The following is a 27,958-nucleotide window of genomic DNA, read 5'->3' as shown; positions in this document are numbered from 1 at the left end:
GGAGAGACAACTCAGTGTGGTTAAGAGCACTTTCTGCTCTTGCAGAGGACTTAGGTTCAGTTCCCAGCAATCACAATTAAAGAAAAAAAATTAAACAAATTCATCTGAAAGTTCAGTTCCAGGTGATCCGATGCCTTCTCCTGATCCCTATGACAGTACACACATGTGGTATACTAACATACATGCAGGCAGAATACTCATACACATAACAAAAATAACTTTGTTCTTAATTTTGTTTAACCATCCTAACAGCAGGACTGGAGGGTTCAGAATGCTTACAATCTCCCCTGAAGAGATCCTGGGGACCATCCTGGGTCCCGGTTGCACTCCATCTCCTTAAATCTGAGTTTTGTATGCTGTACAACTGCCTGTAGGATAAACTTCCTTCATTGCATAGACCGGCCCCAGCTCCTTTTGTCTCAACTTCTCTCTAGTCAGACCTTCACAGAGTATAGCCTTTTCTTGTAGCTCCCTGGGCATGGGTTCAAAGTCAAGAATTGTTGGGAAGTCTAGTAAGCTGTTAGTCCATGCCCCCAACCAGACCAATGAAGAGACAGGAGACCAGAGTGGGGAGGTGACTCAGAATCACTGTCTTCTAAATATTCTCTCACTGAGGTGGGAAGGACAAGACACTTGCACAGCAAACCAAGGACTTGCCCCTGATCACTGCCTTTGTAGGACACTGGATTTAATTTCTACCTGCAGGAGATACAATTTGCTGTAGATCACAGGGGGTACACAGAGACTGAACCAGGACTTAGCATCGTTCTCCTATGCTCTAAAAGGGAAAGGCAGGTGATGCTAATCCCACCAAGCATAGACTTGGGGTCCCTGCCTCAGTGCGAATCCAGCCTGCTTCTTTTACATATGTCTAAGTTAAGTGTCTATGTACCACACTCAAGCCAGGGATAGAAATAGGTACTGCGCCTGCCTGGCTTCCACGGAGGATAGAGAGTGATATGCATCAATTCAGGCAACAGCTAAGATGGGTGACCTTGCAACAGTTGAGAAGGAATGAGGAATCTACTTCCTGGAAATGACTTTATGGTGGTCATGTTCCTTCATGTACTCCCGCCCCATCCCTCCCCCCACAAAAAACCCTGCTTTTTCTGGACTCTTACTCCCCTTGTTAATAAATGAAAGATATAATGTTCATGCAAAGTTCTTTTTTTCTAAAATAGTTTTGCTTGTTTTCATTTTATGCATATGAGTGTTCTGCCTTCCTGTATGTCCACGCATCTATTGTGTACCTGGTGCCCACGGAGGCCAGAAGAGGGCATCGGCTCTCCTGGAGCTGGAGTTACAGACTATTGTGAGCCATCACGTAGGTGTTGGGAATTAAACCTGGGTTATCCACAAAATCACCCAGGGCTCTTAACCTCTCAGCCAGTCTAACAAGTTATTTAGAGGGGAAAAAAAAATGAGATTTGGGTGCTTAATATTTTAGCTGTCACTTAATAAGTGCTTAACCAAACCTCAGCAATCACTGTTGCTAGCTGAACACAGGTGTGCTCATGTTGGCAAGCTCTGATTTGAGTATAAGTAAGTAAATAGAATATTCCAAGTAACTAGGGACAAAGAAAAAAAACACAGGCGTTTTAGACTATATGGAAGAGTTAACTGCATGGGGGGGGGGCAGTTAGGTGTCTGGGCATTCCCTGGGAAGTCCAAGAGGAAAGGTAAAGCCTCATCTAGCTTACAGGCCTTAACCATAGCCTCTACCTCATTTCTAGTCCTTTCTCTATGTCTTGGATTTGTAAAGAAAACATTTATTTTTTTCTGGCCTAGAACATTAGACAATTGCTTCTGGAACCAGCTGAGTCTGCCAGGGAACAAATTATTGAAGGGCCCTGAGGCCCTGACCACAAGGAAAACTAGAGCAGCCCGGGAGGCAGGGCGTGCAGGTGTTACCAGCGCAACCGCAGCCAGCACTGCGGCTGCCGGGGCTTGTGTAACTAGCGCAGCATGCTGGGAGACACTGCACAGCTGAGCACTCATTAAATGCAACAGGGCCCCATATGGTGTGCACAGTGCCTGGTGCCACCTCTTCCACGGGAAGCCTCAGATGCCAAGTCCTGAACAGCAGCCCAGGGGAGGGGGATCTCAACAAAGCAGCCTTAGTTTGGGAAAAGACAAAGGAAGAGGGTCCCTTTCTTTCCATACCTCAACCAGTTTTAGATGCCCTGGCTGAACTGTCTCCAACAGGCACCTCCCCGACAGCTTTCAGACTCTCTGAGGGAATATAGATTCTTAGACAAGACTACTGGGGTCCCAAACTCAGCTCCATCACTTATGAGGTGGTCGCATTGGCTCTGGCTCTGTTTTCTTGACTACTGAAATACTGCTCCCTAAGGTTGTTCAAAAACCAAATATAAATGGTCTGCCCTTGGCCCGAGGTGAGGTGAGGAAGAGGTGCTTCCAATTCAGAATGTTTCCTGACATTTCTGCATCTAAGGAATGATCCACCTCTAGATGGGAAAGCTGTTTACAACCCATCTATATGTTAAACACAAAAGGTGAAGGTAATTTTGCACACCGCTTCAAATGATTCTGTACAGAAAGTGAAGCCTCTTGGTATGGAATTTTCTACTTGAGGAGTTAGGTTGGGACTGAGAAAGTTTTGGATTGTTGGAGCATTTGAGATTTCAGGTGTTAGGGTAAAGGACACTCCCACCATGCTCCTCCACAGGTGAAACCACCAGCAGCCAAGAACATGGTCGGCAGCTGGTCAATACTAGCTATCACTACAACTCCTCCGGTTTCTCTTCTGGATCCATCATATTCAGCTTCCTGAGACTTTTGGGGAAGACGTCAGCATCTCCATAAAAGCTGCCCCTCACTCAGCATATACCACATGCAGGCACTGCACCGGAGACTAACAAGGGGAAAAAAAAACCTAACACAGAAAAGAGCCCCATGTCAACCACTGACAGAGACTAACGAGGGAAAAAAAACCTAACACAGAAAAGAGCCCCATGTCAACCACTGACCACCGTACACTGAGAAGGAGCAGATACTAGTGCTGTCGCTCAGTATCCGCACAACTCTGGCTCTGGGCTGGGCTTCTCCTTGGCAGCTCCTCTCTGCCTTGTGTCCACTCCTCCTATGCTACCCCCCCCCCCCCCCAGTGCCTCTCTGTCCCACCTCCTTCCTTCCTTGACAACACCCACCGGAAATGAACCTGAAAGTTTAGTCCTCTGCCCAGCACCGTTCCTGCCTCTCACCCTGTCACATTCTTGCTTTAATTATTTTTCTTGGCAAGACACACACCTCGCATTTCACAGGAGTCCAGGAAAAAGATTAAATTAATTGAAAGCTTTTTAAATGAAAATAAATCTATTTTAAATGATTCCGTGATCTTCTATGGAGCCAGGAAACGTCACCCAAACAGTGAGAGTTGCTACATCATTGTGTTATCTTGCGTACAAGGGCAGGATACTTTTGTGCCGCAAGATAGACACCAGGCACTCAATGACTGTTCAAGAGAGGCTACTTCCTTACAGTGAATCCCCATGTTGACTGATGTACATTTAATCCACCATTCATTCCCAGCGACACAGCACCTAAGACGGTCCTGTCAGGGAGCTTAGCTTCCATGATCACTTATATGCTTGCTTTCTCCACCAGGATAGAAGCCCCGGGACAGATACTAAAGCATTTTTGTGTCCTAAGAGTCTCTTCTCCAGCAACAGTCCTGGACTATTAAGAGCAAGTTAGAAACAAATGATAGGTGACAGAGGAAACCAATCTTGCGCTTGATTGTGAGTCTACGGATAATGTCTTGGTACATCAGAACTGAGTTGTATCCTTCTCCCTTTAAGAGGAGCCCTCCAAGCTCTCAAGCATGGTCTAAGAGTTCTCTTTGACTAAACAGGTTGCATTAATATCTCCTTTACTACAAAATAACTATGGCTACAAGAAATTGCTACTTACTAAGCATTTCCTAGGTATTTTGTGGTTTTGATGGTTTCGATCACATGGCAACCCTATGATACACTTGCTATGACCAGTACGTGAAAAGGACATAGATACTCAGCTATGTTTCACTCAGTAACAAATGACACAACCATCACTGGTGCCTATGAACGTCCCTGGCTCCACGTTTCACTTCTTTATGCACCAGGTAATGTCACTACTAAGAAACAGAGCCTGACAATGGCCAGCATAGGAGCTAGAGCAGATGGGCAAGTGGGGGTGCATCACTTGCCCCAGGGATGGCTTTGGGGGACTCATGAAGGCAGCTGGATAAGTGGTTCCGGCCCTTTTCTAGTTAAACTCTAAATCTAAGGTAGCCCAGCTGTGCTCCTGCATCTGAGTCCATCACTTGTTTTCTTAGGCCAGCCTGCCCAGTGAGCAGCTCCTAGTGTCTGAAGAGTGCTTGCTCCAGACCAGAGCCAAGGATTTGAGTATACTTTCTCGCCCTCCCCTCCCTTCTCCATATCTGTCTTTACTGCTTCACTTGTTGAGAATAATTATAGCCAAACAACCTGTCTGAGTAGATCTGAAAATTATCCTTACACGTAACACTTCTTCTGACAGAACAAAACTCAATACGCTCCACAGGCTTGTTTAACATTAGTGCAGCAGGGCAAGAAAGGTCCGTGAAAGTGAGGGGTCCATTTCTTATCCACCTTCCCTCTGGAAGGTCACTGCCACCACCCCATCCTTCCCTAAGCACCAAGACTTAGAGGCTTGAAGTAAGATCTTGATGGTTGAGACACAGAATTTTGGTACAATGAGCTGGAAGTCTGATATCTTACTAACAGCCACCAGAGAAAAATCTCATTTGAAAAGTGACATGCTTGAAGCAAAAACAGTTCTTCTGCCAGGAGAGAATGAACAAAGCAGAAATCTATAAGGAGGGGTGGGATACATATGCTACAGTCAACAGCAATGCGAGCTGTCAACTGGCCCTTCTGGCCAGAGAGAGCCCCACACAGGCATTATTTCACGCAACAGGCAGAGCTCAGACTGGCTCCCGGTGCCAGTCCTTTCGTCAAAGACAAAATTATTTGTGCTTGAGTCCTTGCCTCTCCAGAGGGTGACAGTTAAAGAAGGATCGCCCTTCAGGGCAAACTGCGAGGCAGCACCCTAGAGAACTGTCTGTAAATCACCCCTGGGGAGAGTGATTTGTGAATGGGGGGAAGGAAGACGAACTCAACATGCGGAGAATCTGCTTTGAAAAATGTCCAGATTGAATGCATAAACATTAATGTGACCACTGAAGAAAAAGCGCCTCAGGTGAAGAGTAAGCAGTCTGAATAATAATAATAATATATATAAAGAAGCTAACAATATGGGGGCAAATGAAAGAAAAATAATCCACCCATAGCATTCATTTTACTTCTGAGTTATGGCAACCCTGTGTGATAAATTAATAGTTAAGGAGGTAATAAGATCCAAGCAAAGCCTTGGAAGGAGCTGTAAGTCACGAGCAGCCTGTGACGTGTGTCCTGTGCCATCCTTCATCCTATTGAGAGGAGCCACAGGCTTTCTATCATTTGGCAGGAACCACGGAGTCACATAATTCTCCTTTTAAGTAAACTTCTCCATTAGCATGAAAAATGGTGTTTCGGGCATCTTTACTCTGATATAATTAGAAATTGAATGTTCCCAAACAACGTTTCTAAGGATAGAAACACGTATATAGTCCTTCACGCTTCGAGATACTTAGAGAAAAATCTAGATTGCATGGATGGCTTAAAGGGAAACGCTAATCTCCGCTGGTGTCTTAGTTCACACTCTATGGACCGGTTGGTGTAAAAGTGTGGGTGCCTGGAAGAAACTAGGTTCTTCCTGTATGACTTACCATCTTATCCAATGGTTATTTCTTTTAATAACATACTAGGCCTCTATGAAAGCTTAAATGACAACAAAAATAAGTTTTCAAGTGATCGCTCACACACAGCTAATAAAACTAGAAACCAGTGTGGTCTTAGCTACTAGGGTTTCTCTTGCTGGGCTGAAACACCATGACCAAAAGCAATTTGGGGAGGGAAGGGTTTATTTCACTTACATTTCCATATCATAAATTCATCATTGAAGGCAATCAGGGTAGGAACTCATAAAGGACAGGAACCTGGAGGCAGGAGCCGATGCAGAGACCGTGGAGGAGTGCAGCGTACTGACTTGCTCCTAATGGCTTCCTCAGCCAACTTTTTATAAAACCCAGGACCAGGGGTCTAGGGGTGGCACCACCCACAATGGGCAGGGCCCGCCCCACCCATCACCAATTAAGAAGATGCCCCACAGGCTTGCTTACAACTGGCGCTTATGAAGGTGGCTTTTTCTCCATTTGAGTTTCCCTCCAGAGGGCTCAGATGGATCTACTTGCGTCGACTTGACATCAAAACCAGCCAGGACAGATGTATTAAGTTGGTAATTTAGTTACCTCTTAGGAAAAGGATAAGTGACAACTGTCCCATAATGCACTTGCATAACATACAGATTTTTAAGCAAGAGAGTATTACAGTTTTTCCCAGGGCAAGCTACTCTTCCTTCGGGGTGAATGTATCTTGCCCTCCAGCTCCGTTCTCCAATCTTCCTCTTCTGCGGGCCTCCCCTGATTTGCTCGACTCACCTGGGACCCACGACTGGTGTGTGATCTAACACAAAGTCACACAACTAGAGACCGATTCTCCCCGGATGCTCCAGGATGGAGAATCTGATCTTTCTCCTGCCTCCTGGTTTCTGGCATTGACTGCGGCTAGACAGACAATTACCCAAGAAATGTCAAGTTATTATTGCTCTAAGCTATGGTCATGCCTCGAGCATGCGGACCTTGTTCTTTGAGTCCCGGCTTCCTGAGAGGGGTAATTAACCTCGGGCTTTCCACGCTGTTCCACTGAGAGTCCTGGCATTTGGCGTGTGTAGTTAAAAACAACTCTTTAACATTTTCCCCACTAATATCCTGGATCATAAAAAATTACCTGCGCAGTAAAACTTGAGGCCAGCCAAGGAAAATCAAGTTCAAAGGCACTACCGTTTGCATCACGGGAGACCTTACTTCAACAGAGCAAGACTGAAGGCCAGGAAGCTGCCAGCAGAGGGGAGTTCAGCTGAAATGTGGTGGTCTGAGTTTCAGGGATTGAGTCACAGACTAACACCAGCATTGGCAAAGGCTGTGTGCCCTTCAGTATGTGTGAGCCCTAGTTCCCCTCTGAGACTCATATCCTCTCTCTCTCTCTCTTTCTCTCTCTCTCCTCTCTCTCCACTCTCTTCCCCTCTTTCCCCCTCTTTCCCTTCCTTCCTCTTGTTCCCACCTCTCTTCTCTCTCTCTCTTTCTCTCTCTCTCTCCTCTCTCTCCCTCTCTCTCTCTCTCTTTGCTTCTGCTGGGGAATGAATCTAGACCTTGTACACTGTCATCCAAGCATACAGGCTTTACTGATAAGCTACAGTCAAAGCCCCAACTATTAGGGAAACCCCCCCTTCTGGCTTTATTCACCTCCCTCCACTTCATTTTGCCCCACAGCACAGGCTCATCACTGAGGCCACAGTTTGGGTGACACTTGTCCAGAAAATCTCCAGTCCCCATGGCAAGACTAATCTCATTAGGATACCTACCACACACTTCCTCTTGATTGACATGAACCGACAAAATTATCTGCTCAATAATTCTTTTCTACTCAACTAAAGAGTCCACGAACACTAAGTACCCGATTCACAGTCGCATTCCAGTACCTGGTGTATGTCAGAGCTTGATTGCTAATGCTGACCACGCTGTTCCCACGGACAGATATTTCTAACTTACTTGAAATGGAAACTTGTGTTATCAATTCAGGTGCTTAAAAGAGGAGGAGTCTTCTGGGCCAATGTGCATGGAACAGGCTTGCCCTATGTCCTCGCTGAGGGTTAGGAGAAAGAGACGGTAAGCTAAAGCCTTCAAAGCTGTCAGCGATAGGGGCCGTTCTAGAACTCCCGAGGAATGCCCACGCACTGAAAGGCTGCTCATCTATATTTCCAGACCTTGATACCACCCATGAATAACCAAAAGATCAGTCATTCTACCTGGCCAGCAGATGCCTAAGGAAGCCAGGTGGGGAAGAGCAAAAGCCCAGACTCAGGAAAGCTGATCCTGAAATGCACACAGCAGACAAGGGCTGCAGAATAAGCCAGGGAAAAGTCTTCAATGCCTTATCTGTCTGTGGACTGTTTAGAGCTTAGGGGACGCCAAGTTATATTTACTGTAAGTGGGAGGCAACAGATTTTGTGTGAAACCTAATCAAAGTAGGAAATATTGATAGAGGAAGAGATACCAAGCAGGTAGGGCTTACAGTCCGGGGCAGCATTTTCGTCATTGGGCCTTGCTGACTCAGCAGTGCATACCTGGCAGGAAACCAAACGAGTACCGCAATGGAGTTATCTCTGGAAGAAAGCCGTAGGGAAGAGGAAGAAGAGCTGAAAAACAGTCGCCCCAGAGTCCTCAGAGGAGGGCAGCTGTTACAGTATTTAAGCAGGTGTGCCGCCACAAGACAGTCATTCAACTGAGGAAGACGCATGGAGCAGTACCATGCCACAGTCACTGTGTACCGGGCATTATACAGCCACTGTGCGGTCACTATACACAGTCATGATGCACCAGACATTGTGAACCACGCTATGCCTGTCATTATGTAACAACCACAGTGTACCACGCACTGTGCACAGTCACGACGCTCCTGTGGTTGTGCTCAGTCACTCTGCTCTGCACAATCACTGTGTACAAGTCACTATGTCCCAGTCACCCTGCACGTCACCCTGACCTATGCGGTCACAACACCACAGTCACTTTGCGGTCACTGTGCTAACCCCATATGATGGGAAATAAAAATCAGCAACCAAACAAGTGCAGCAGGAACTGTGATGTGCACTGCACAGAGGAAGTCACATTGACAAGGATGACATACATCGGGAAGATTTAACCAAGCCAGAAAACACTGGGAGCACAGGCCTAGAGCTTTGGGTGACACAGAAAAGCTGAGTGAGAAAAAAAGTCTATGGAGAGGAGGAAGGACACAGGCTCGCCAAGTTCACTGACCCTCAGCAGGAGGGACTGAGTGGATCAAAGGGATGGAGGGCAGAGCAGGCCAAGGGAGAAGGATAAGCCTGGAGACCAGATGGAAACAGGCTGCAGGGGCTGCTAGGGACCAGAGCTGCAGCAGCCCTCCCAGGCTCCTAGTTTTCCTTACTTCAAGAGTCATGCAAAGAAACTAATGCTAGGAGTTGGGGTACAACAGCCTCACCCCCTCCACCTGAAGTCTCACTGCCTGCAGTTTCAATCACCTCAACTCTTGGGGAGATAGTTGAGAAAGGGAGAAGGAAAAGGGGGACATATTCACATTGCCTCCGTTATGATATATTGTTTCAGTGGCTGTGTGCTGCAACTGGGTATTGTTTCTAATTTATTACTATGCTAGTTTATAAATTAAACTTCTTTATAGGTATGTACAGGGAAAAAATATACAGGGCCCAGCACTTTCGTCAGTTTCTGGCATCTACTATGTCCTAGTAACTAGGGTCTTAGACTATATCCTCTATGGATAGGAGAGGCAACAGCCCTGGGTCTAACCTGAACTCTTGAGAGATGCCTCTGGCTACAACACAGAATGAAGTTTGAAGAGCTTTACCACTGACTTCTTGGTGGACAAAATTCCCCAGGAAGTCTTGCAGATACAAAATACTGCCAAAGATGGATTTAGCATTGACACAGGGGCAGCCTGGGGAGATGACTCAGCAATGCATGGCACTGGCTGCTCCTTCAGAGGACCTGGGTTCCATTCCTGGCATTCACACAGCCATTTGCAACTCCAGTCCCAGAAAACCCAGCACTCTCTGTCTTCATACCTCACCTCCACAGGTCTTGTCATGCATGTGGCACACCACATACACGCAGGCAAAAATGTGCATGCCCCCTTTAAAAAATTGAATCATAAAGTTGTCAAGAAAACAAGGGATCCACGAGGGACAACCCAAAGCAAAGCAAAATAATAAACCCAGCCTTGCCATGAAGGATTCTGTCAAACCCTAGTGTCTTTACGCAGCATTGATGGCTACTAGGGGCTGTGAACAACATAGTGGAGCCTTGGGCCTGCTTATGGGAGACTGTAATGGTTTAGAGAGGAAGTATCCCTCCGCTACCAAAAAGAAAAAAAAAAAAGCCTCATGTGTTGAAGGTTCGGACCCCAGCTGGAGAATCCAATATTGAAAGGTAATGGAGTCCTGAGGGCTCTTACATAATCCCCTGGACTAATCCATCAATTGATTCATGATTTGACAGCATTATTGGGAGGTGGTAGAAACTTTGGGGAGCCTAGTGGAAGGAAGTAGGTCCCTGGGGGCATGCCCATGAAGACTACTTTGTCCTGGGCCTGCCTCCCTTCTGCCCCACTCCTCCGCAGCCACCATGCAGTGAAGTAAGAAGTCTGTTCTGCTAACATCCCCATTCCACAGTGTTCCCCCTCATCACAGACCTGAGACCAAGGGAAACAGCTGGCCATTGACCAAAGCTCTTGAAACTATGAGCCAAAAGGACTCGTTTCTCCTTTAAGTGGTTTGTGTCAGGTGTTTGGCCAGGGACGAATAGCTGGTTAGCACAGGGAGTCTAGTCTACTTCTCCTAGGCTGTTACACCTTCTCTGGAAGGAAGAGGAGAAGGATGAGGATTGCACTGAAGGAAACACTAAGGAAGTTTCCGGTCCTTGGCTTTGAGTATGGAGAAAGGAAACACATCTCTGCTGAGAATCTTTAATCGCAAACTAGTCTTCTCCTGGGCTTTGGGTTTATGCTTTCCAAATTCATGCTCCTTGCTGTGTCCACAAGTAGAACATTTGGTTAAAGAGGCCTCTGGTTGGAAATGCCTTTAAATTGCAGTGCCTGAATGATAGAAGGGAAGTCTCATTTCCTTAGAATGTAATACCTGAAGTCATGTGAATACACAGAGACACAGCATACTCTGAAGCCATGCAAACACACACAGAAGATACACATACATATACAAACACACACAGCACACTCTGAAGTCGTACAAATACACACAAATACACAGCACACACTGGAGCTATACATATACATACAGACACACACACATGCCATTTTTAAGTTTTGTGTATACACAGACACGCACAGCACACTCTGAAGTCGTACAAATACACACAAACACACAGCACATACTGGAGCTATGCATATACATACAGAGACACACACATGCCATTTTTAAGTTTTGTGTATACACAAACACACACTGCACACTCTGAAGCCATGCAAATACACCCAGGCACACAAACAGAACACTGAAGTCATGTGTATGCACACAGACAAACACAAACACAACATACTCTGAAGTCATGTGTATACACACAGACTCATACACACACAGGATAGTCAAGACTAGTGCTAAGTAAAACTTAGCTTTGAGAAATATGGCCGGGCTATTCAACAAACAGCTCCCAGATAACTGGGTATCCACATATGGAAGGAAGCAAGCAGACCCCTGTCTCTCTCCTAGCACAAAATCAATGAAAAATAGATCAAGGACCTTCCTATAAAACCTGGGAGTCTGAAACTGCTAGAGGAAAACACTTCAAGACAGGCTTTATGAAAAGCACACAGTAGCATAAACAGGGCAAAAAGGAGAAGATAGGTTCATACTCACTGTCAACCAGGTACTGTGTGTGCACCTGTGGCCCCAGATTCCAGAATGAAGAAGAAGGGATGCTGTGAATTCAAGCCAGCTAGCATACATAGCAAGACCTTGTCTCAAAAGAATAGAAAATAAAAACTAATCGAAACAAAACACCCCAGCAATTATCAAGAATGAAATATCAAAAGTGAAGAAGGTAAGGAATTTGAATTTATGAGGAGCCAGGAAGTGGTGGTGAACACCTTTAATCCCAGCACTCAGAAGGCAGGCAGGTGGATCTTTGAGTTAAAGGTGAGCCTGGTCTACAGGGCAAGTTTTAGGACAGTTAGGGCTGCACAGAGAAACCCTGTCTTGAAAAAAAAACCAAAAAACAAAAACAAACAACCTCAAAGCGTTTGAGAGACCTAGGGAATATGAGTGAGACACATTATACTCGTATGCATGAGATGCATGGGGGAGAGAACATATTTGGAAAGACCAGAATGAGGATGCTTTCTGACTGGGCAGTCAGCACATACAACCCGAGGTCTGAGAAGACTTGCTTCCAGCAGGACAAGCAAACTCCTCCCTCCAGACATCCCAGTGCAACTGCAGGACCCTGCAGACAAGGCATTGAAAGGAAAGTCAGCTACACTTAAAAGACACAGTTTCTAGGAAGCAGGACAACACAACACGATAAAGCTAACAACAGACAGCAATCAACAAACAAAAGACAACCTATCTCTATTGCAGAACCGCTCGTTCACACCTCTGAATGAAATCCGTCAATGGGCGGTTTGCAAACGATTCTACAGTTATTTCCTTCAGAAATAGGGAAGCAAGCATCAAAGGCTACAGGGGGTGTGAAGAACTCCTTTTAAATTGTTATTAAAAGCATAAAATGTTCATCCTTCTTTATTTTTAAAGATTGATTTATTTTTACCGTATGCGAACGAGCTTTTTGCCTACGTGGATGTCTGTGTTGGTGGAAGCCAGATGAGGGTGTCCCATCACCTGGAAATGAACTTACACACAGTTGTGAGCTGCCAGGTGGGTGCTGGGAATGGGTCAGAACCAGTGCTCTTAATTGGCCCACCTCTCTTGCCCCTCTCTTCAGCCATTTTTAGATATTGTACTGGTCCTTGTTTACCGGTACAATAACATCAATGACATTTTATTGGTAAAAAACATACAAAAATGCCAAATTTAAAATGATGTCAGTATTACATTTTGGAGATACTTTGTAAAAGTCAAATTAAAATTCTGCTCAATAGTAGTACAACATTTAAGAGAGAAGTGAGTTTTTCAAAAACCCATTTATTATTCAGGAGGAATGTAAAAGATATTAACTTTGAACTTTATTAAATTAAATATGTATGGTACAATGCCTAGGTGGCCATTAAAATTCAAATATAAAGTAAAACTTCCAAAGTAATAAAAGGGAAGAAGAAAATGAAAAAATTGGAGACAACCCAAAAGAAGGAGAAAGGACAAAAATCAGGGGGAAATAAATGAACAGTTAAGATGGTTGAAATAAATCCAAACCATCACAATAAAATCTGTTAGCCCTTCACAGTGAACATCATAATTAAATTACCAATAGCCCATAATTTTTTAAGCTCATAGTAGACAGAAAAGGTACAGTGGGTACTCTATATCTGTTCATTGCTGACCTGGAATTCCAGCCAGGGCTGTAGGATAGGGAGAAAGAAAGAACTCGGACTGCAATAAGAAATGAACCTCCCCATATTTGAGATGCTATAGCTATGTAGTGAAGAAGTCCAAAAATCTCTGCAGAGAATTAGCCATATGAAGGGAAGGCAGGATGCTGCAGGACACTGGTCCTGCTACCCACGCGAAGGAAGGGGAGGGAGTTGGAAAAACGATAGCAAGATGTGGTCGATTTACAAGACAAGCTTTCACACTCCATTGTGAACTGGGCATAGAGTATTAAAAAACACGGCTTCAAGAATAAGGTCCTCTGCTCTGCCTCCTGCTGTATGCTGGGTTGTGGGTCAGTGAGAGTGGACACATTGCAAGCCTGGTTCTTGGGTTTCTGCAGAGAGGCGAAAGCTGAAGTGATGGGTTTGAGCGACCCGATGATGGGACCTAGGTGACAGGAGGATGTAGGGATAAGTCCCGCCCCTTAGGGGGCGTGTTCGCCTCGGGCTAATGTCTGCCTATAAATTTGGCGAGCGTGCTCCGAGCTGTCTCTTCTACTTTCCTGGTCTCCGCGGGAACGGTGGTTCTGTAAGTCTATTTCTACATTAAAACTATACATATTTTTTTTTGATTTTTTTTATTGATAAAAGAATAAAGGAAAAAAAAACAAATTTCCACCTCCTCCCAGCCTCCCCTTTCCCTCCCCCTCCTCCCACTCTTCTCCCCCTCCTCCCACTCTTCTCCCCCTCCTCCCACCCCTTTCCCCTTCCCCCCACTCCTCTCTCCCTCCCTCTCCAGTCCAAAGAGCAGTCAGGGTTCCCTGCCCTGTGGTAAGTCCTAGGTCCTCCCCCCTCCGTCCATATCTAGGAAGGTGAACATCCAAACTGGCTAGGCTCCCACCAAGCCAGCAGATTGCGTAGGATCAAAACTGCGTGCCATTGTCCTTGGCGTCTCATCAGCCCTCATTGTTCGTCATGATCAGAGAGTTCAGTTTTATCCCATGCTTTTTTTGGTAATAGTTCGGGTGGGCAGGAGAATTGACCCTAGAGGGGCTCCCAGGTGCCCAAGCTGAGGTCCCCAGTTAGTTCCTTGGGCAGCTGAGGATAGGGAACCTGAAATGACCCCATCCTAGCGCAATACTGACGAATATCTTGCATATCATCTTAGAACTTTCATCTGGTGATGGATGGAGATAGAGACAGAGACCCACACTGGAGCACTGGACTGAGCTCCCAAGGTCCCAATGAGGAGCAGAAGGAGGGAGAACATGAGCAAAGAAGTCGGGACCACGAGGAGTGCACCCACCCACTGAGACAGTGGAGCTGATCTACTGGGAGCTCACCAAGGCCAGCTGAACTATTAACTATACATATTTTTACAAACTGTCTGCATTCGTTTACGCCGCTACAGGAGGAGGATGCTTGTTCAAGCATTTGGAACCTCCAAATAGGGAGCCGTGGGGCTGTCTGTGGAACAGGAAGACTAAGGAAACAAGCAACAGCACACCAGCACTCTAGGCTGGAGAAGACGATAGGGCGGCTGCTTCCTTGTGAGCCAGAGAAGGAGACAGTCAGAATAAGAAAAAAACAAAAAACAAAAAAAACAAAACAAAAAATTCGATTCTGTTCTAACGTGAAGAAAGAAGAAGAGCTTTGGAGTTCCACATTGGGAGAGTACCAGAGAAGAGACAGAAAGAAGACATGGCTGCTGAGACCAAGCCTCGCAGCCTTAGCAGCACTGTTCCTGGAAAGGAGAAGGGAACAGATGCTACCTCCACAAGATGAGGGCCCTGTGCAGTGTGCAGATATCTGGGTCATGAGGTAATTGGAACATCCTAAGAACACAGGTGTGGGGGGAACTCTAGATTCTATTCTTAGAGGTCTTCTAATGCCCCACAGCCCTTCAGTGAGGCAGAGAAAGTCGCTTGGGAAAGGCCTCAGCCTGGTAGGTGTCCCAGTACCTTTGGACAGAGCTATGCTTCCTAAGGCAATCACGATGATGCTGGGTCAGTCTCAGTTCCCAAACCTGTGAGCCCCAGGCCAGCACTTACCAGCTATGATGGCCTAGAGCTTTCCCTTGGGGTGCCCTCAGCACCTCCACAACCTGCCCTGCACCCCTGTCCTGGCTCCAGAGCACCTGCTTTCCTCTACAAAACAGAAAACTAAAACTCCTCTTGGACCAGACACCCAATCTGGTCTAGAGAAGGTACTCAGCAAATATAGCTCATTCACTGAGGCCACGGAGCAGCCAGGGGGAGTGGGACCCTAGGAAGCTCCTCACGTTTGTTTGGTACACAGCAAGTACTAAGTGACTGAATGAATGATTGGATGAAGGAATGAAGTTCCCGTGTCTCTGCTTGAGCTACATTAGGGAAGTACGTCTAGGAGATGCAAGAGAGGTTTAGAGACCTGAAGGGCAGTACCTAGGTACCTAGATCTGCCCCATAATGCTCTTTTTTCCATCCTATAGATAGAACAAACAGCAAGTCCGATAACTGCATAATATAGTATTCGTATTAAGGAAGCAGATGCTCCTTTGGCAGTGCCCACCTCTGGGGCATTTGAAGCACATGTGGACATCCTAGCACAGCTCCCCATCCTGGACAGCCGTGTTATCTTGCTGACTTTCACCCCTCTGGCATACTAGACCCTTATTACCTAGAAAGTTCATATTTAGTTACAAGGGATTTGCAAACACGTTTGCTAAATCTCCAGATTATTCAGTAGATGGCTTCCCCACCTGAGTCATTCTCTGAGGAACTGTGAGCCCTGACATTTGACAGAAACAGCCATTTTTGCTCTCGGGCAAAGATTTGTCTAGCTAACTCACAGACTTCTAACGAGAAATTAACAAGCAAAGAAAACCACCCGCTGCTTCGTCCTGAAAGAAAGAACATCTCATGTCCTCCATGACTTTTTCTTAACGGTATACAGCATATAACCTTGTTCTACAAAATTAAGCCATTTAAAGGGACAATGAAAGCAGACAAGACCAGTGCCTTATACTGGGCTGTGAGCAGAATATGAAAAAGCTGACCCAGCCTCTGAAGGCCACAATTAGAGAAGCGGGCCAGGGTTACACACAAGACAATCCAAATGTTGGTGATTCAAGACAAGATCAGCACAAGACAATCTAAATGTTGGTGATTCACACACAGATGACGGGTAATTGATTGCACTTTGAGTCCTGATCTCCTGGCTTTCTCCAGTGGCCTCTAGACTGGGTGTACGCTACTGAGGCTTGAATGTGTCTGTTTGTGTCCCTCCCACAGGGGTCACAAGTTGGGAGCCTGTCACAATGAAAGGTGGAGAACCTCCAAGAGGCAGGGTCTAGTAGAAGTCTGCAGACCAAGTATGCCTTTAGAAGGGATTAGGTAGTTGTCATGGGACCCCTCAATTTTCCAAAGGGTATTTTGAAAGCTGTCAGTCTGGGTATACAATCCCTCCACCCTTGAATCGCTCCTGCCCTGGGATACAACCCACCATAAAGCCTCACCAGAGCTGAGCTGACACAGGCACCATCCCAGAACTGGGAGCCAGCCTTGGGTATTCTGTGACAGTGAGAAAACACAAGTTCAAAAAAAATGCTGAGCTCTAGGAACGGGTCGGCTCTTTGTTGTAGTTCCCAGCAGTTTCCATGCACCATGACCTCACTTTCATGCACTATGACCTCGTTTCCACACACTATGACCTTGCCATGACCTCACTTCCATGCACCATAACCTCGTTTCCATACACTATGACCTCGTTTCCCACGCACTATGATCTTGCTTCCATGCACTATGACCTCATTTCCACACACTATGACCTTGCCTCCAAGCACCGTGACCTTGCTTCCACGCACCATGACCTCACTGCAACAGCCAGCAATGCTGATGCTCCCTCACTTGGCTCCCTCTATAAGCTCCCAGAATCCAGGTCCTGTTTCTTCTCCTGTGTCCCTGACCTGGCTTACTTGGAACTCTTCTCTTGCCCACCCCTTTCAATGTGCTAATCTCCTGGATCACATCCTCATTTTTATCATATTCCTCAGCTTATGTTTCAGCTTCAAAGGCAGTTACAGATGGATTCACACAAAAGCGCTATTTCCATTCTCCGTTCTCCGTTTTCCTGGGTTCTAATCTCTGTGTGTCCCATCCTCTGCAGATGTCTAGCAAGCCTTAAAAGAAACATGTTCAACTCTTCACACCCCAAACAGCACATACACTTATTAAAACACACCTGTACTCTCTATTCTCATGCTTGAACTCACCGAGTAATGAGCGTCTTTTTTTGTGTTAATAGGATTACTGGTGACTGGGGGTTTTAGTGGCTTCCAGATAGATGCTGATCCCTGGTAAGGCCAAGATATGGTTATTGGATTAGGAACTTTAACCTTCCTCTTCAGTATCCAAGCAGGTGAGAGATGCCTAAGGTTAAATCACTCACCAACGTCCCATGGTATAACCCATCATATCTAGAAAATGAAGCCTCCAGAAGTGCCCAAAGGGAGACCTGAACATGTGGAGAGTCCCAGAGGGTGGCAGTCTGAAGGGTGTATGGGTGGCAGCAATACATTATTATGAAAATATCTTTTACATACTAGAAGGCTTCTGCTGGCGCTCACAACTAATTAATGAAGTTGAGACTTCAGACTTAAAACCGCTATCCCGCTCGGCATTCAGCCTGTTTGCTTGACCAGCTTTTAGGAGAACAATATAACAAGCCACCTGACTTGCCTTGGGTTTTCCATGTAAACAGCTTCTGCAACCGAAGCTAATGCATAGCTTTAATCTTGACTTTTGTCCTCTCCCCTGCCCCAGAGAGAGCAACGCCTGTGTGTATGTACGTGTGCTATCATAATCATTTGCTGAAGACAGCGTGCACATCAAAAGTGGTCTTACAAAGCAAACATCTGCCAGAAATGTTGACAGTAATATAGATATAGGTTGCTAAGTCTGTTTGTTGCTATATTTGCTTTTCTGGGTGCTTCCTGGTCACGGAGTCAGTAAGTTGCATTCCCTGTAAGACTTTGCTAAAGATTATGCAAGTATCCCAAATTCCTTCCCTGTGTGATGCTTTCTGCGTCGCTTAACAAAAGAACAAAAGCTCTTTGTTAGGGACTCATAGACAGTGACAGTCAGTCAGACATTAGGCAGGCATAGACAGACACACAATAGACAGACTACAGACAAGCCAGAACCTGTGAATTGCAGACGACACAAAGAGATAAGTGGAGAATTCAAATCTGGGCTCACTCTTGGTCAAATTAGCTCAAGGGAAAAAGCTTTGATTTCTTTCCTTTTGGGACACAGATGTATTCTGGTGCCTGTGGGACCACCTTTAAAGGGTTTAATTGACACACACATGAACAGCACACCTTTGCCCTGTCGGCCAGCTCTTTACCCAGTATGCACTGGTGTCGTTGTAACGTCCTATGTAGTTAATACATTCAAGTGTTGCCTTAGCTCTGTAAAACACTATAACAAGTTATTCAGTCTGAAAAGGATGCTGTGGGAACCCCGGTATTATAGATTCATAGCTGATCAGTCAGAAGCACAACTAAAACACCCCTGCCTTGAGCTGGACCCAACATCTAAAGTGAGGGCAACCTCAGGGACTGAGCCCCTGGCCTGCTGGGTGGACACTACCTCCAGGTAGACATTGTCAGAACTGGACTGCATTGGAGGCCACCCCACTCATGTTCTCTGCAAGACTCACACTTGGTGTGTAGGAAACTGCCACACACATCTGGTCTCAGACATCTCTGCTGACTCTAGAAGGGTACAGAGGACAAGCTCGTTTTTGTACAGAATTTCACTGTTTCCCTCCTTCTCCAGCCCTCCATGCCACTGACCCTGAGTTCACGTTCTCACACCCCCATTGCCACAACAGCTTCAAGTGTCCCTTGTCTTTCTCCTACAGACCAACTACACAGCAGTCCTTCTGAACCATGGTAATCTGTTGCCTTGGACCTCCAAAGGCTCCTCTCCCACAAAATTATGGATTTCCAGACTGTTCCTATAGGAAAATAACATAATCAGGACTCTTAATAGATGTTCATTGACTTATAAAGTTTATCCAGATACCATGCCAAGTGTTTATAGAGCCTAATTTCTTTATATACAGTGGAAGAATGGCTGGGTCAGTCAGTATGTTTTCCAGGAATAAAGAGCAGCACCTGATCAAAAGTCTCCCCACGCGAGGATGAAGCCAAGCTCCTTGGTTTACATGTTCCGCAAGTTAGATTCCACCCATCTTCCAGATGTCCTTATATCCATACCTCTACCACTGCCGCTTCACCCACAAGCCACCTGTATAAGCCAGATGTCCCTCACTGTAATGAACGCCTGACCTAATCAACCTAGAAAGTGAAAAGGTTCACTTCGGTTCACAGTTGGAGACCAGTCCCCTCATGGCTCAGGAACAAAAGATTCCCTAGGGTCTCAGTCCTCTCCACAGGGCATTTCTCCACTCGTCTCAGCCCCACATCTTATAGGGTCTACCACTTCCCAAATGTACCACAGTCTAGGAACCAAACATCCAACACATGGACCTTTGGGGGACATTACCTAAATCAGTGCCGCCTTCCTTTAGACACCTGACAGTCATATACAACGGAATATACTACAAGTGACAAGCTGGGAAACCTACAACTATGTTCTGTACCTTTTTGGCTCCATTTCTTCTTCAATATAACAAATATAATGCAGATAGGTTGTAAGTTTCTTTTTGTCAATATTTATTTATTATGTATACAATATTCTGTTGTGTGTATGCCTGCAGGCCAGAAGAGGGCACCAGACCCCATTACAGATGGTTGTGAGCCACCATGTGGTTGCTGGGAATTGAACTCAGGACCTTTGGAAGAGCAGGTAATGCTCTTAACCTCTGAGCCATCTCTCCAGCCCCATTTGTAAGTTTCTTATATCAGGTGATGTAGTGTCAAAAACAGAGAAGAGATTTAATGAATGCTGGCTCGCAGGTGGAGTAGGAGTAGCCTAGGTTTCTCTGCTGTGAGTGTATCAAAAGATGGGATTGTCTTTTCTCCCAATAGCTGCTTTTTAAAACACCTTTCAGTGTTTAAAACATCTCCTGTGAAAAAAATCACTGATGTTTGCTAGGTGGGGCATTGTTGCCACCTCTGTCTGTCTCTTATGAATTACTTGCAAATATCTATGGTTGCCCGTCATCTCTGGTCATTGCCTACCCCTGGGGAGAATGACGTGATGGCCCGTGGCATGTTTGCTGAACCCAATACATCACCATGACTTACTAATTTCATCACTCTAGCCTATAAAACATACTCAACACATGTTTACCAATATTTCCAAAATCAAAGGGAACAAGAACTGTTTAAAAGTCTATGCATGTGCACAGTTTATCCTAACAGCAACTTGACAGAGTGCTTCCACGTCTGCTCCTGAGGAACAGGCTGTTAGCTCCCCCTCAGCAGCTCGGCAACTCACAAACCAGATAATAAATTAAAGAGATGTAACTGTTAGACAATATCCCTTTGATGACACTTTTCGCTTCCATCTTGACATGATGCCAAGTTAATGTTGTCATAAAATAATCCTATTTAACTGCAATTGTGCAGTTTACAGAGCCATTACTGTCATCAAACAGTGGAATTATACTCAAACCCCCAAACAGAGGCTTACATAGGAATAAATGGCATTAACATGCAAACGAATTACATGCGGGAGAAACGGGAGTAGTGTGACAGGCCTTCCAGCTTGTGCTCGGCATAAACAGATGGCTGTATTTTAATATTTATTCATACATGAACAATGAAAACAAATCACACTGGCAAGTTAAATTCATATTTGTTTAAGAAGACAGAGGTTTATGCCTTCCCTCTGAGTACAGCCTGCACTGGGCATGCCTGGGGTTTCTTCAGACAACCCAGCTACCCAGTGCAGCTGTGACCTGGAGGTCGGCTAGTGTGACTATTTTCATGAGAGAAATCTGGGCTTTGGGAGGTGTAAGTAGAGGCCAGTGAGGTGGGATACAATAAATCAAGATACAAACCGAAAATGCCAAGGGAGTTCTGAGAAGTGGTGTCTGGGTTCGGCTTGGTGGTACTGAAAGCATCCAGAGAAAGAGAGGAAGTTCAGCTCAGGATGAGATGAGCTAGAGAGGTCCTGACTGGAGCTATGCACCATGCTCCTACAGCCCGTATTAATGAAAGATACCAAGGCTGTCCAAAAACACCCTCTACATCAGAGCAGTCTTCCTAGGTAAACTGTAGGGCGAGGGCTTACACTTCAGGTCCCAAGACAGCTCTTCTCTATTCATCCCTTGGGAATGCGGATGAAATCATGGTTGCCTGTAGGGTTTTGTCAATAGCAAGGATGGCTTTCCAAAGCCTCCCATGGCCTCCTGTTCTTTACTGATTTCTTACTCAGCGGTAAGGAGGAATGAGAGTATGCCACTTGCAGGAAAAAGGACGCAACTCGCAATGGTCACGTTAATTGGAATACACCAGACATAAAATGACAAATGTCAACTCTCTTCTCTCATATCCAAAATCTAGAATTAAACAAACACATGCACACGCACGTGCACACACGCAATGTGGAAGTGTAGGGAAACTAGGAGGGGAAGGAGTCTAAAGAAGAGGGATGAGGGAGAAACAAGAAGTGTAACTGGGGGAGGGAACAAAACGCCTTATGTTTTCTTCATCTATAAAATCTAGATCAGACACAGATACAGGTATACAACCTATACAACTTAATTAGGGTTTCTATTGATGTGATAAAACACCATGGCCAAAGCCAGTTTGGGGAGAAAAGAGTTTATTTCACCTTATGACTCTCGGGTCCTACTCCATCACTGAGGGAGAAATTCAGGGAAGAAACCCAGAGGCGGGAACCGAAGCAGAGGCCATGGAGGGATGCAGCTTACTGGCTTGCTCCTCATGGCTTGCTCAACCCGTTTTCTTACAGCACACAGTACTGCAGTGTTGGTAGTGGTCTGGACCCTCCCGTATCAATCATCAATTAAGAAAAATATCCATAGGCTTGCGCACAGGACAATCTGAAGGGGCCCTCTTCTCAGTTGATGTGCCTGTTTCCAAAATGAATCTGGCTTGTGTAACATTGAAATGAGACAATTCACTATGTGTGTGTGTGTGTGTGTGTGTGTGTGTGTGTGTGTGAGAGAGAGAGAGAGAGAGAGAGAGAGAGAGAGAGAGAGAGAGAGAGAGAGGTGAGAGCAGAAGAGGGGCTATTGGAAGAGGGGAACCAACGGAGAATGGCAGTAAAGGGAGATATGAGCAAGACTCAATGATACGTGTAAGAAAATATCATAGTAAACACCATTATAATGTATATTAAGTAAAAAAATAATGAAGGAAAGATAAGATGTTCAATCAAAAGTGTGAAAGCAGTTAGGAGATTAGCAAGTGAATTGAACACCTGGGGAAGGGTACAGAGAGCTTGAGCCAGGACTACACACCTATTGAAGTCCAGGGTGTGCATGGCTGTAACAGATGTAATCCTATACTGGATCTTTACAAATCCTGCTGGACTTGATGTATGATATGCTTCACAAATAAGAATGGCCATACATCCTTGCTGTGTGACATCTGCCAAATATCTTTGCTATATAACCCCTAAAATGTAAGTGTCCCCTATCATCTGGATAATAATAATAATATAAAAATAATAATGCAGCCTGAAAAGTAGCCCTGCATGACAGGCACTGTTGTTGTGCAGTTACATTTGAGGGAACTGGGTGATCTGCACATTAAATAATTTTTCTCAAGGCCATAAACACCTGTATGTGGCAATGGTGGGATCCACATTCAGAATCCAAACTCAAGCAACAAGGCTCTGAAGACTGTTCCTCTCCTATGCAAAGGGATGGGGTCAGAGAAGGAGGGGGACTTCTGGAAGGCAGATAGATCTAGGAAAGGAAAAAGCAAACAAGAACCAAAGAAGCAGAAACGCAAGGCACACTGAAGACAAGGAACAAAGGAAACACTGGCACAGGAGTCCCAAGGGCCAAAGTGGCCCAACCGCTCTCCAGGAAAATGAGGGTAGCAGACTCGGAGTCCACCCACCCAAGTCAGCAGCAGACCAATGTGAGTCTATGGTGTCAGGAAGGTCTCTACACTGTGGTCCTCAAAGAAATCAGACACAAAGGAGAAGATATCCCCACTCCCGGGAAGTAAATATTTAAAACAGCTAGAGCAGGAAGTCACAGTTTAAGCATGAAGACTCTAGAATGACTTCTTTCTGATTTAAATACGTCCAAAGTTCCCGAAACAGGAAATGTCCTAGTTTGCTTTCTGTTGCTGATTAAACACTGACCGAAAGCAACTTAGGAGTTTGTTTACCTACACTTCCTTACCACAGTCCGTCCTTTAAGGAAATCAGAGTAGGAATTCAAACCATTGTCTGGAGGCAGGCCTGAGACAGAGACCACGTTGCTTACTGGTTTGCTTTTCATGGTTTGTTCAGCTTGCTTTCTTATACAGTTCAGGTCCACTTGCTTAGGGATGGCACCGCCCACAGTAGGGTAGCCCCTCCCACATCTATCACTAATCAAGGAAAATACCCCACAAACAGGACCACATGTCAATCTGATGGAGAAAATTCTTCCGTTGAGGTTCCCTTTTCCCAAGTGACTCCAGATTGTGTCAAGTTGATAAAAACCAACCGGCATGGCCAGGTTTTCTACACCTCCTAGGTGATGGCATGGGCCACGTCCTCGCTATTTCTCCTGGTATCTCATGGAGTCCCACAAGGACTAGTACTTTTCCTGAACAATTTCATCATTTCATTATTAAAACGCTAACAGATGGGTCCTTCCCTCAAGCCGGTGCTTCCTGTGACCGAAGCCCCTAGGTCTGCATACATGGCCATGTGCTCAGGACCATCACACCCACTTCCTCCTAAGTTCTAGCACCATTGGGCTCTGTAAGGCAAGAATGAATGGGACCAAAGGCTGATGCGGCCCCAGACTCTGGGTCTCCTCCCCTCAAGTGCTATCCTCTCATTGGCTCTGCACACTCACTGGTCAGTGCCTGGCCAATGTCCATCACAGAACTGGGGAATGCAATCCATTTCTAACTCCATGTCAAGCCACATCTCAGAAACCTAGCAGATCATACTACTGGGTATTTGAGGCTGGGGATTAAAGATACTGAAAGGGGCTTTGTAAGAAAGTCAATATTTAGTAGACGATGCTTCCACTGCTTCTGAATGCTTTCACTTGTGGTTTGTCCCACCTGAGGAATCAGTCATTCTCTGAAAGCCTAGTGGATATCAGTCATAGTAATGGCCCCTCAGGATCTGTTGGATACATGCACCATGATTTAGGGATTCATGTGGCAAAAGCTAGGGCCTGTTCTGCCAGCTTCTATTCTGGCTGTGGCTCAGACTTGTGTCCAGCCAGAGACACCTAGGCCAGTCATTGAACTAGGCAGCTAGTGACACAACAGGAGTACAAGAAACTCACCCTCTTTGGCTCTGAAATAAATCATCTCCCCCAACACAAAGTAAAATAAAAATTTCACTTATCACCGCTTCTCTTCTGTCCATAGCCAGTTGCATTCTGCATGCTGATACAGAAGAATCCTCACCCTCTCAAGTGTTTGTGTGCAGTATGTTCAAAGAAAAAAGGCAGGGGAACAAATTCTGCAAACTGGATCAGCAATTACGAACATGGGACAAAAGAACAAAGGAGTATCTAGAAACAACACTGTCAGATGCAATGAGCCCCAAAGCAATAATTATGTTATTCCTCCCCAGATGGCTGAAGAATCTCAAAGTGCTGATATTCTGTTTTCTAGTTTCCAAGGAAGATGTTCCTGGCTATGAGAAAGCACTCCAACCTCCCAGTACCCTTCCAGACTAGGAAGAGAGTAGACCATTGCTAAAGACTCTACAATGACCAGGACACACGGCATCCACCAGCTCTTGCTGTAGACACTCTGTAAGTCAGTGTGCAGTTTTGTTTAGGGAAGTATTTGAGATTATTCTCTTGTTATCATATAGGCATCACTTCTAGGCAAATGTTAGTGACATCTCAAGTGCTTGAGATACAAGAAGTACCAGACTGCCCCACACTCTAGGAAACCAGAAGACACTGAGTACTGATATCACCTTGAAGGGTTCAAAGTCTTACAAAACGTGCTCTGAGGGAGAGAGGAAAGAAAATGAGCAAGTGTGCTTTGTTCCGGGACATGGAAAAGAACTGTGGAAAGGAAAGGACAGGAAGGAAGGGAAGGAGGAAGAGAGTGGAGAAGAAAAGGAGATATGCCAAAAGGAAGAAGGGAAGACAATATGATGAGCCAAAGGGGATGGTCCATTCCTGCAGACCAAATATTCTCTCTCAGAAGAAGGGGTGAGAAGTCCTGACCCACGTATCTGGAATAGCAAAGTCTAATTTCTTGAGTTCCAAGAAAGTCAACTCTTACAAAGACAGGAAGCTACTGTTGGTTCACAACTATTGAAAAAGAATCACCTAAACTTGCAAGAATAATTGCCAAGATCTAATTAATTGGCAAGCTAGGGGATTAGGAACAATACTTCGATTTTTAAATCAACTAAGATATACAGGTTTGGGGAATTATTCTATTCCTTACCTGAAGTTTCAGAGTTTTAGGAAAATTCCAAAGGAGACACCCTGTTAAGTGTGAAACTTGTGCCATCCACCCACTCTCACTGTCTGATGATGATAAAGATTTCAGCTTTCTCTTGAGAAGGCATCTCTCCAGCCAAAGTCTTTCCTCTAAGAAACTGGCCTTACCCACACCACACATGACTATAGACACACAGTTAGCTTGAGTCCCACAGCCACACCGTCTATTAAGACCATCTATTAAGATCTTAGCACATGCCCTAAGACTGTTGTTGGCATAAAATTTTGCTGGAATGGAAAGGGAGCAAAGGCAGCCTCAGCTGAGAGTATATGTAGTCTCATACTGGAAACCTTGCCTTGACAGTAACCAACAAGAGAAAAAGAGGACCCTATGATACTTAGCATCAGAACACAGTCATGCCTGGGCCCCACCTACTCTCTGGGCTTTTCAATATTATGAATTAAAAGAAAGTCTTGTTTCTCTCTAAGTTGATTTTAGTTGAGTGGTCTTCAGTCTTGCTACGAGTCTCGACAATACAACACCTGAAGATTTTTTATTATTTCCTATCTTGCACAACCAATCTAACGCATATTTAATTAACACAGTAGGTAACTTTATCATACAGCTAAGATAAATATAAAGCAATCTTTGGTTGGCTACATTTGAATGTCTCCATCTCCAGGGGCCTTCAGGGAGACAGCCAAGCTCTGATCCTGACCATCAAAGTCCCTTAAGGTTCTCTGGCATATAATCACAGCTGCTGGCTGTGAGGATCTCCAGAACAGGCAGCAAAGCCTCAGAAACCAGTTAATCTGCAGTCACAGGCTGCGAGAGCCAAATTAACGGCAAACCCCTTGCATTCTGCTCTTCCACCAGTGCCCCCAAGTCCTGAACGTGGATTCCTAGAAATTTTCCTTAAATAATCTTAGATCAAGTGAAGAATGTTAAACAAAACAGAGAACGGCCTCAAATCACATAAATCACATTCACCGAGTAAAATATCATTGTCATGTGGTGTTATTCCTTTAGTCTTCCCCAAATGAGCTTAGAGAACAAAATTATTATATATTCATGATCTCTAGGCTAGGTTTGGATTCTCAAGGTTGCTTTTTAAAAATCAAAATCTAGCTACATTTTTTTTCTTGTCTTTGTTTTGTTTGTTTGCAGTACTAGGGACCAGAGCCCAGGGCCACAAGGTGAACTGCAACCACCTAGCCAGATCTCCAATCCTGATACAATTTCTTTTTTTTTTTAAATTCTTCTATTTTCAATAAGAGAAAAAATCCTATAATAAAAAATATTATTGTATTATTGTATCGTATTGATTCCAGAGCTATTCAATCACTTTTGCACAACAAATACTCACTGTGAGAATAATGTCCTTGACCGGACAATGAACTTGAACACATACTCTAAAGCTTTTAGAGTCCTGAGGATGGGCTCACACTGTTCCCCTCTGCTGGAGGTATCCAAGTAAGTCTTCAGCACCGTCATCAGTTTCCTGAATAAGGGATAATATTTTCAAAATACATCTCTTTCTAATCCACAGCATGGTAATTAGTTTGCTTGGGAAATTATAAGGCATTCAATCAAAGGTTAAAGGTGGCGGTGCAGCAAAGCTCACGACTCATTTGCAAGCACAAAAATAACTGCTTCAAAATATATTTATTACAGGCAATGAATAAGTATTTCCTGCCCATAAAGAAGCCAGCAAAGATAAAGTTGTGAGAGGAAAAAATAATCTTTTGATGAGAAAAAAAAACTAGGCATAATCAGGGGATGAGTGAGAATGATGGTAATAATGTCTTTTTCAGCTTCTTCTATATAGACATGCTATTGTAATTACCATGTAGCTCCTTTGCTCAGACACTTCCTACAGCTATCCATGACCAGGAGGTCAGACTTTAGAATGCTTGGCCCATCTTTCAAGGTTTCTTTACAAGCTGCCTGCCACCGAATTTGCCTGTGGGTTTCCATCTTTGACCCTGGGTCTCCTACATCCAATCAACACTGAGTTACTGAGCATGCACACTGGGGCACACAGGTGACTTCTCAATAAACAGCAGTCAGCGAGCTGAATGATGCAATAAACTACTTGTTTGTTTGCTCTATTAACTATTTCCCTCAC

General features: G+C 45.0%; 1 protein-coding gene across 1 annotated transcript in view; it reads right to left on the bottom strand.

The window, feature by feature from the left end:
• Dock2 (dedicator of cytokinesis 2) overlaps positions 1-27,958 on the bottom strand; it is a 400,319-nt gene that overhangs the window by 295,434 nt on the left and 76,927 nt on the right. Inside the window, exon 22 of the mRNA XM_075941339.1 lies at positions 27,197-27,331. Within this exon, the coding sequence (XP_075797454.1) occupies positions 27,197-27,331 (135 nt within the window). The remainder of the gene's footprint in view (positions 1-27,196; positions 27,332-27,958) is intronic.

This window comes from Microtus pennsylvanicus, chromosome 11 (genome assembly GCF_037038515.1).
Source record: "Microtus pennsylvanicus isolate mMicPen1 chromosome 11, mMicPen1.hap1, whole genome shotgun sequence".
NCBI classification, from domain to species: Eukaryota; Metazoa; Chordata; class Mammalia; order Rodentia; family Cricetidae; genus Microtus; species Microtus pennsylvanicus.
The sequence above is the reverse complement of the archived record's forward strand: the minus strand, read 5'-3'. Positions and strand labels throughout refer to the sequence as shown.